General features: G+C 37.0%; 2 protein-coding genes across 2 annotated transcripts; one reads left to right on the top strand and one right to left on the bottom strand.

The window, feature by feature from the left end:
- Nucleotides 1-52: 52 nt before the first annotated feature.
- LOC120274116 (UDP-galactose/UDP-glucose transporter 5B-like) lies at nucleotides 53-4977 on the top strand. Its single transcript, XM_039280876.1, has 11 exons — nucleotides 53-462; nucleotides 533-646; nucleotides 718-811; nucleotides 917-981; nucleotides 1798-1896; nucleotides 2350-2429; nucleotides 3037-3149; nucleotides 3901-3989; nucleotides 4215-4301; nucleotides 4387-4455; nucleotides 4541-4977. The coding sequence occupies exons 1-11, from the start codon at nucleotides 346-348 to the stop codon at nucleotides 4664-4666; spliced, it is 1053 nt and encodes a 350-aa protein (XP_039136810.1). The 5' UTR covers nucleotides 53-345; the 3' UTR covers nucleotides 4667-4977.
- Nucleotides 4978-5067: 90 nt separating this feature from the next.
- Nucleotides 5068-9128, bottom strand: LOC120274115 (protein-tyrosine-phosphatase MKP1-like). Its single transcript, XM_039280875.1, is given in 4 exon segments — nucleotides 5068-5280; nucleotides 5367-5525; nucleotides 6521-8593; nucleotides 8595-9128. Coding segments are annotated over 3 exon segments (2322 nt in total). The 5' UTR covers nucleotides 8790-9128; the 3' UTR covers nucleotides 5068-5280; nucleotides 5367-5471.
- Nucleotides 9129-10423: the final 1295 nt, after the last annotated feature.

Raw genomic sequence — 10423 nt, 5'->3', positions numbered from 1 at the left:
CTTATAAGTGCAACTTGACCTTAAAGGAATCATACATGGCTTAAACCAATTATTAATAATTAATCCAACCCATGCCCGCCATTCCATAAACCTTTTCGTTTCCCCTCCCTTTCCGCCCCAAATCTCAGGCCATCATCCTCGCTCCCTCTCTCCCTCTCTCTTTCTCTCCTCTCTCTTCGTTGCCACGTCTCTTCTTCTGTTCCTATCCCCGATCCCATATTCCCGCCCCGCAACTCCTCCAATCTCACCACCTCTCTGCTTTCCTTTCTCGGAACCAAACCCTTGATCTCCTCTTCTGAATCAGTGACCCGGTTCTTGATTTGGGGCGTGGGAATTGGATGGAAGATGGCCGAACCTGAACCTCAAGCATCAGTTGCTGAAGCGAAGGGGAATAGGGTTCTGAAGTGCGCCTTCGCCGTCGTCGGGATCATGAGCACTCTTGTCATCTATGGGATCCTTCAGGTATGAGAGCTGTTTTCTATTTTTAAATGGTGGATTTTTTTTTGCGTGATTGTCCTGATTGGTTGTTCAGGAGAAGATTATGAGAGTGCCTTATGGTGAAAAGAAGGAGCTTTTTAGATACTCGCTGTTTCTTGTCTTTTGTAATCGTTTGGCGACTTCTGCGGTGTCTGCCGGCGCTTTGCTGGTAAAAAGATTGCTTCTTGTTGTGCTTGGTTTGTGTTCGACTTTGATGGTTTGTGAATGTGGTTTTGTTAGGCGAGTAGGAAAACGATTGATCCTGTTGCTCCGGTTTATAAGTACTGTGCTGTTTCAGTGTCTAATATACTCACTACTACATGCCAATATGAGGTTAGTGCTTCTGCATTTGGTGAGGTGATGCCTCTTTTGATGTAAAACAAGCTGAAAAAAAGTTTGCATATTATATATTCTGACGAAGGATCTCATGGTTTCAGGCCCTCAAAGTATGTTAGTTTTCCTGTTCAAACACTGGCCAAATGTGCGAAAATGATACCTGTTATGGTAAGGGATAAGACATTCTTTTGCATGTCTTGTTGTAGGTGTGGTTTTGTTTGTGTTATGTGTTTCTTTCTTCTGATTAGATAACTCCACCAAATTTTAGTAGCTTGTTCATCACTTCTTGTTATGTAATTTGCTGGTTAATTTTCTTATGTTTAGCTCCTAGATGTTCTATTTATCTTATTGATCAGACTAATTTTGGCTTAGAATTCTTTAGGATGTTAGTGTGAGTAATTGGCATTGTTGGAATTTCTATAATTGAGTGATAAGCATGAGATTGGACAAGTAACTATACTGAAACAATTACATTACTTGTTCAAGCAAGGAGATATTCTTGCATAGTAACTCTAGTTTATAGTCTCTCGATCACTGGTTTATGAATTAGATTCTAACTGAAAATCATGAAGTGGGCACTATTTTTTCTGTTGGAGTTAGTCTGTGATGCGTGCATGGATGTAGCATAGTTACTAATATGAATGAAGATTTGATGACAATTTCTGGTATGAAATTTCCTGAAACACTTTTTTGGTGTAACCATCACAAAAAGTGACACCCAAAAAAATATAATTCTAAATTTTTAATCGCTATTCTATGCTTTATACATATTGGGCAAAGGAATGATATATTGAATAAAGGAATGATTTCTGTGAAGTATGATATGGTAACCCGTAACCATGCGCTCTTAATGTCCATGTGTACTCATCCTTACAATTAATGGCATACCTACCTTTTGTTCTCAACTTTGGTGTTTTCCATAATACATTTCATGCGGTATTCTGATGGACACCATATATCTAACTCATTTTTCTTGTCATTCAGATCTGGGGGACAATTATAATGCAGAAGATATATAATGGGAAGGACTATTTTTTTGCTTTTCTAGTGACATTGGGTTGTTCAATATTCATATTGTTTCCGGTAACACATCTTTAAAATCTTAATTTTTGAATATGTGTCATACTGAAGATTGCTGCAACTACATTTCTGCTGAGTTCAGTCTCTTGTGATATATAATTGCTTCTTTTTTATTATTTATTTATTTTTTATTTTTTTATTTTTATTTTTTTTTGTGGTACACTATCTTAATTTCAGTATTACCTGAAAATCATGATGCCCTGACCATTTTTAATATATTTAAAGAAGTGATACCCAAGTTCATGCATATTATTAGCAGTGTAGATACTGTTTATGCAACTTAGTCCAATGATTTTTTTGGTGTGCAAATAATCTTTTTCACAGCCTATGTTGGTGGAAGCCTTATGCATGGGATTATTATCCTCAACGCTTTGACAGATCTTTGTGAATTTGGTTGATATAAATTAAGATTAAAATCAATTTGAAATAAAGTTCACCACAGCTTCTTTGGTGCAGGCTTCAACTGATGTCAGTCCATATGCTTCGGGGAGAGAAAGCACTGTTTGGGGAATGTTTCTTATGTTTGGTTATCTTGGGTAAAAGTTTTTTCCTTCCTAGCTCAATTCTATCATGTTCCTAATAAAATAAGATGTTTGGATTGCACAATGATATGGACATATAACCAAAATAGAGATTAAAGTATTTTGAATTATTAAAAAATCAATTTAGTTTTAAAGCCATCCCTGTGACCATGCTTTTCAATGTAATTTATTTGGATTGTAAAAAAGTAGAGGTTTAGATGGGTGTTATCTCTCATTCACTACTAATTTGAGATCTCTCTTTGCATCTGCTATAAGAATATACCTTGAATGTGTAATGGCTAAGCCGGCATCCAAGGAGCAAAAAAAACTCATGTTTCTGTTGTTCTCAAAATGTTTTAGTTGCTTTATCAGTTTTATAAGTTATTTGGAACATTATCTGTTACATACAGTACATTGTCTTCACTTGTTAAATGTGCAAGTTTTCCAAAAGCCAGCCATAGAAAGAGGACGATTTTTTGGATTGTTAACTTGTAGATTATACTTTTGATATTATTAACATTTGGCTTTTTGTTGCTTTAAGACTTCTTCCTTCCATACTGCACATACTTCCGCTTGGATTGTTGTATATCGTGATCACTCATGTTGGAAAGGAATATTCCAGGCTTGATGGGTTTACAAGCACATTTCAGGACAAGCTTTTCAAAGGCTATGACATGGAAATACACAACCAGATATTCTACACAACTTTATGCTCTTGTATCCTCAGTTTATCTGGTAAGATTTCCTACCCCAAAGTGGTCTAAATTAAGTATTCCATTTAAATTGGGCATTCATATAATACATGCTTACTTACCTATCTTAAATCTGTCAAGTTTTGCACTTAAGTTTTACTGCTCAAGTTGCTTTTAGATACATTCTATAATTAATTGAATGCTTGAAAAGTTAAGGTACCATAGCGCATTGAGAATGGGCCAGTTTTATTCCTCAAGGGTTCTTCACCTCTTCTTCCTTTTTATTTTTATTTATTTGTGTGTGTGTGTGTGTGTGTGAGTGTGGAACGGTGTAACATTTACGTCTCCTGATTTCTGATGTATCACCACAATCATAATTGCTATGGTGTTATTTCAAGTGGTACTTTTGTGAAAGATAAAGTCCTTTTTTCCTTTCCCCTTGCCTTTAATAATGATGACAGGCAAATCAGTTTTATTTTTGAGCTCTATAAAAGTAGTAATGGATGTAAGCGTTTTTTTTTTTTTTTATGACCATTTAAAAGGTATAGGTTGGGTATCTTCAGGGTATTTTCGCATGATATTTCTTTCTTTCAACTTGTATAACTTCAAAAACTAATCAGGGACCGTCCTTTTCCCTCTTACCACCATATACCTTGCCAGGTTCTAAGCATGAGCAATACTGGTTTTTCATGGGTTGTCATAAAAATAGTTATTTTGTTTGTATTAGTGTGAGCTTGAGGTTTTGTTTATGAGGATCATATACTAACCAAGTTATTTATTTATTTTTAAATCAGGACTTATATTACAGGGCCATCTTCTTCTGGCAATAGATTTTATGTTTCGCCACCATGATTGCTTTTATGATGTTGTCCTCTTATCCACTGTAAGTATACGAGCACTTCCCTTTTACCGGTCCAACGAACATAATATCAATCAGATTTCTGTCTTACAATGAGCTATATAATTTCTTAACCTTTTGGCTTAGTTTATGAAATTATCTTGTTCCCAAGAGACTGATGATCACTGGAAGCCAAAATGTCTGAAGCTTGTCCATTCTTCAGAAATTAGCTCTGTTGGATATAATTGGTAACCAAATCAATGTATGCAGGTAGCAACAGTGAGTCAATTCTTCATTTCATATACAATTCGAACATTCGGTGCTTTAACATTTGCGACTATAATGACCACGAGACAGGTAAATAAATAAACATCTTCAAGACCAAATATTCCCTAACGCTTTAACATTTTTTGTTTTCTTATGTTTTTGGAATTTGCTGTAGCTGGTGAGCATCTTGTTATCATGTGTCTGGTTTGCACATCCATTAAGCTTGAGACAGTGGGTTGGAGCGGTAAACATTTTCACCTACATCTTTTGCTTTGTATCTGAAGATCATCAGATTACTGTCCCAGAAATTAACTTAAAAGTTGAAACAGGTAATTGTTTTCGGTGCATTATACACTAAAAGTTTCTTGAGAACCAAGCCACAGAAGGCAACATTATCCAGTCCTAAACGCGGGGTTGATGGAAACTTGTCGAACAACACAGCAAATAATGTGTGATGCAGTGCTCCAAGATCAAATTGCATCCATGAGTATTTAAGGGGAAAAACTTACAATTTTCCCGCAATTATGCTTCTCAGCGTCACTGATGTAACTGCTGAGAAACAAGCGCAGAGGTGATCCTTGAATGATTTTGACCCATAGAAAGCTAATTTATCTTCTTTTACATTGAATAAGAGAAAGGAATAGTCCGAGTTGCGATAGGCAAGACTGCTAACTGATTTTCATGGTGCTTGGAATCAGTTCATATTGTGATTTCACTGTAAATTATGAAGGGAAACTATTAATCCAAGTATTATGGTTCATTTCCAGTTTCTTTTTGGTCAGAGTCTTGAAGCTTTTCCTCCCATTGTAATTAAGCAAGAGATGATAATTAAATAGCAGTAAAAAAAAAATTACAATTGTAACAACTAATGCAGCTTCAGTAGCACTGGAATTAAGCCTAAGGCATGAAATAACAAGTTCTTAACCTTGGATGAAGTATTTAAGCAAAGACTAAATGAATCTGTTCGTAAAAATGTACAATGGGATTTCAAGAATTACAAGTTCTTTGAATCTGAGATTGCAGGGGAGCAGACTTTGTACAGCCATGTGTGTGTCTCTCTGGCAGACTCCTGAATTAAAAGCAGAGAAAAATCACAGCATAAGATTATTAGCATCATTGGTAATTAATTGTTAAAGAAAAACTTTTATCTTTTACCTCACTATTCTCTGTTGCCACAAGGCTCCTCATGGTAAGCTACTTTGAGAACAAAAGACATCAACTACTGCTGCTCTGCTGGGGGGCCTGGAGTATATAAAGAATTTAAGCAGAACTGAAAAAATCTGGATAATCCTGTGTCTCCTCTTCTTTAACAACCTGTCATGATTCGAAGAAAACAGAGAAGACAATGAAATATCCTAAACTTAACATAGCGGCAAATGTTAGCAATGATAAAAAACGAATCGAAAGGCAGGGTCATCGAGTAATGCATATAAAGATGGTTGGCTTGCAAATTTAGTCCATAGCTGTTGAAACAATGATGTACTTGTCAACTATAATCTGTAATTTTGCTGTTGAAACAGTAAACGACATTATGAATTGGATTTTCTCAGTTCTCAAGCTATCTAGGGGGAAAAAAAATTAAGCTAATAGCAAGCATGAATTTGTCAAAACAATAAAGGACTAGTAAGACCATACAATGCTTTAGGAATGATATAGTCACACAGAAGGAAGCAAACATCTTTGGTTCACTAATTAAACAAGAAAGATTTTGGCTGACAGCTAAGCCAAATAGCGGGCCATTAATGCCAGTAAAATTTGTGGAAAAATGCTCTGATGGACAGATATATCAAGTTTGATGAACAAAGATCCCTTTAAATCTTTGGTGAAATATACATGCATTCATGGCCTCCATATCTCACACTAAAATAAAAAGGTATTTACATGGACAGTAAATCCATAAACTTGATTTGCAACTAAATATTGGGATTCTGAGTTCGTGAATACATGTTCTATTGATTTAAGTCTTAAATTAAAGAGGAATTTACTTCTAAAGCAAAAGCATTAGTTATATTTAATAAAAATAAATACGGAAAGCAGGAGCTAGTTAACCATTCAAGTCTCACAGTCTCAGACTCTTAGGTAAGTGCAACATCCTAAAGTATGGTAATTGTTGGGTGAAACAAATATTACAAGTCATAGTCAATCTTCAACATATCTAAGTTAACATATAACCTAAGAAATCATGGCAATAGTGTTAGGTTAGCTCTTAACAATTAATTACACATGATAAAGCTTCTTGAAGTACAGAAACAATAAATGAACCTGATAGAAAGAAGAACAATAAGAGGTATTGGCATTGTGTTACATACCCTGACAGGGATATCCTGTGGTAGACCCAGGAGGGAAAGGAAATCATAGCCAACTTGATTCCAGTCAATTGCATTCGCTTCATCAACATCTTTTCCACTATTTGATTGAATTCTCAAATCAGCTTGTTTGAAGGACTTCCCTATCCACATGTATAACATCTTACCGAGTTCTCCAATTCTAGATGCATCTGAAGTTAAGAAAAAGAATAATGCTTTGGAATCAAGATCCTTTTTGTCAAATGTTGTTATACTTTCTATGTTGGGCCAACGGTATACTAGGAATTTGGATGTATTTGACGACACCGGACAAGTATCATTTAGTACTGTGTTTCTGGATATTGTTTGGGTGTCATGCAGAGGACCAACATCCTGTGGCTCCAAATAGTCATTGCCACAATGAGGGGAAGAGTCACCATAATTAACACCATAGCTGAAGCCACTGTTCTCTGAAAACTCCTGTGGATTTGCAACCGAAGGATGAGATGAATTCGCCAGCTTTCTAGTCAATGTTGGCAACTTCAGAAGGGAAAAGCTTCCCCGTCTTTCAGCAATAGACTTTGCAGGACCCTTTGAAGGTGAAGGACCACTTTCCAAGCAAGGATCTGAACGTCCAAATGTATTTGAGAACCGGAAAAGCTTTGTTGCTGGCAGTGAAGTGTCAGGCAGGCTAGATGAGGCAGGTGAAGGTGTAAGTGAAGTTGAAGGAGATGTAGAAGGAGAGATTGATGGAGACTCAGAACTACACTTTGAGCTACTGCTTGAATCAGATGAAAGTGAACTGGGAGAAAGATAAGGTGGTGAAGTCAACAATTCTGAGCTTAAACGCTGAACTCTGCTAACACGGGGATCAGAATCTCTGACAAGAGAAGAGTCAGGGAAGACCCTGCTAATTGCTCCGCAGACAACCTTGCGCCTTAATATACTCCAATTGCTCTCTCTCGCTGGCAGACGGGTTTCCTGACCAGGGCCAGAGGAAGGAAAAGGTGGCACGACACCTCCGGTGATAGCCTTTCGGAAAAGCTCAAAGTCTGCATCATAGGACTCAACTCTTCTCTTTCCCACAGAAATCTTAGTGGATGATTCGATCTGCTCCTTCTTAGCATTAGTCGCATTGTCCGAAGAAATTGGCACACTTGAGAAGGCCTCCCAAAATGCAGCTGGTTCTTCACCTTCAAGCACAGTAACAATAGATCCCTGCACTTTCTCATACCTTACAACCTGAAAGGCAGCAGCTTTTGCGTCCTTCTCCATAACCGGTTCACAATCCTTGCCAAGCCACACATATATAGACGATAACACATGGAGTATGAATGCCCCTCTCGAATCCAAAGCCGCTGGAGATGGATCATTCAACATCTTCGGCACCAAATGCAAAGCATCATAAGACGAATGTGGTGCCATTCTATACAGCCTCAGCACCGAATTGGGGCTTAATGGAATGGCATGAACCCTCTTCTGGCACAGCAACAACTGGCATGCAAAACCAACGTTCGGGTTCGCAATCCCTCTGGCGGCCTTCACAAATTGAAAGGCATCATCAAAGCTCTGCCCTTTCCTCCACATCAAGTATGCAATGACAAGGGATGTAGACCTTGAAACACCTTGGCAGCAATGAACAAAAACCCTCCCACCTTGTTCCCGCACATCCTCAAAGTAATCAAACACATCATACAATATGCTGGTGATATCCTCCGACGGGCTATCTTGCAACCAGAGAGTTTTATACACAAGATCGGATTTGAAGTACTCCGGGCAGACAAAGCCAACGCAATTTAAGACATGGGTGATGCCATTCTCCTTGAGGATCTCACGGTTCCGCGCAACAGAGTCACCTCCAAGGTATATATGGTCAGCAACCTTAGAACACTCCTTATCAAAGAAAGCAATCTGGTCTTTCTCGCACTGAGTGTGGATCGAGGGGAGATCAACCTTCAGCCCTTCGCCGGGCTTGTTGCTGCCCGCCGGCTTGGCGCCAGGGGTCGGGGGTTGGTGCCACTCACCGACATCATCAGACCCAGCCTTGGGCCACTCGTCAAAGCTCCGTCGGGCGATGGCAAGAGGCTGTAAGGGAGGGTAGGCAAGAGCGGGCCTTGGAGTTTTGAGATCGGGGAGTGAGAGGCGGCGCCGGGCAGCGCCGTATTTGCCCGTTCTCTGAGCTTTTCTCGCCGGCAACATCTGAACCCGATGTCCGGGATGAAGACCACGACGCTGATCTCCAAAAGATCTTCCGGCCGCCTCCGGCGGCCGCGGCGTCTTCTTCCCCTCCCATTGATGCAATAACCTTCGATCAAAAGCTCAAACAAACTCTAGATCCATTCATTATGGATCAAATCCATTGCAAATCAAAATCCCAAATCTTGAAACAAAATCAATAAAAATAAAACTAAAAACCTAAAAAAAAAGTTTTAGATGGAAAAACGAAACTAAAATTTCATTGAGATCGCACCAACAGAGAGCGTCGAACAAGGACATACAACCTCGAATCAATCGAATTCCCACTAGCGCTTTCGCTGGAATTAGGGCTGCAGATCGAGCGATCGAGAGATCGAGAAAACGAGAGAGAGAGAGAGAGAGAGAGAATGAGGACAAGGGTTTGGGCGAGCGAGTGGAAGCAGTGAACCATGGTATAATGTTCTCGGAAACACCGGATCTTAAACTGCACCAAGATTTCGAATAGATCTATGTGAGCCGTTGGATCAGCGACCTGAGCTCTTTGATTCTATCCTGAATTATTGACCATTGGATCCCAGATAACGACCGGTCAAACATAAGCAATGGTCAAATGGGACCCATCTTTGAGTCAAAGTGTCTGTTAACCAATAAGAAAATACCAGCTGGCATAAAAATTAGAGGTGGATCAGGTGGAATACATAGAGCAGATGAAAACAGTAGAATTCCATTGGTTGTTTGACACGTGTTTATTATTGTATAAGGACACAGTGTGTGCTTTGTGTATTATATGTATAAAATTGAATTAAAAATTATTAGAATTAATTATTTAATTTTTTTGAAAGTGATTGAAAAAGTCCACAGACGAAGTTTTGGAATTTATAGGGAAAATTCTAAAATAAAACAAGATTTTGGTGGTTGAAAGTTGAAACTTAATTATGAGGACTATTTTAATGTAAAAAAAAGGGATCAGGTATGAATGAATTGACTTAGTATTTGTGATTATTTATGGATAGTATCAATTATAATTATTATTATTTGAACTTTTTCTAAGGGTTAGAAGAATAAGATGGTGTTTTCAAAAAAAAATAAAAATAAAAATAAAAATAAAAAAATAAGATGGTGTATGATGATAAGTGACTCTTTGTTTGTTTGGGAGCAAAACAGCTTAATGATATTCAATGATAGGATATCAACATTGTTGTGATGTTATCTATTTTGTTTTTATAAACTTGTTTTTTAATATAATTTCTTGATTATTATGTTAAACTATGTATTTAATTAAATATTGCAAACAAGTTAGCGTTGTGTTGGTGATTGATACTCCGAATGAAACGCAATTAGAAATAAACCAAAAGAAGAAGAAATAGCCTCATTATTAATTTTAAAAAAACTTTTCAAAACTTCATCATTGTAATTATGATAATTATTTATTATGATAAATTATTTTTTAAATTTAACATTTAATTAGTTCCACTTCTATTATCTTAACTAACTTTTAAAAATTAAAAATAATAAAGTTTTTTTTAAATTTATTGCTAAATCAGTTATATATCTCGTTTTCTAAAATTCCTATTTCTTCTAATTTTAATATTTTTATAATTTTTCTAATTTATCCAAAACTAATCTGAAATATTTATCAAAAAATTAATAAAATTTAAATTTTTATTAAATAAATTAAAGATTTAATTCTAAGATTCAGTTTTAGGACATTTGAGCCAGCCTAAATATTTT

This window comes from Dioscorea cayenensis, chromosome 12, assembly GCF_009730915.1.
Source record: "Dioscorea cayenensis subsp. rotundata cultivar TDr96_F1 chromosome 12, TDr96_F1_v2_PseudoChromosome.rev07_lg8_w22 25.fasta, whole genome shotgun sequence".
In the NCBI taxonomy this organism is placed as follows: Eukaryota; Viridiplantae; Streptophyta; class Magnoliopsida; order Dioscoreales; family Dioscoreaceae; genus Dioscorea; species Dioscorea cayenensis.
The sequence above is the reverse complement of the archived record's forward strand: the minus strand, read 5'-3'. Positions and strand labels throughout refer to the sequence as shown.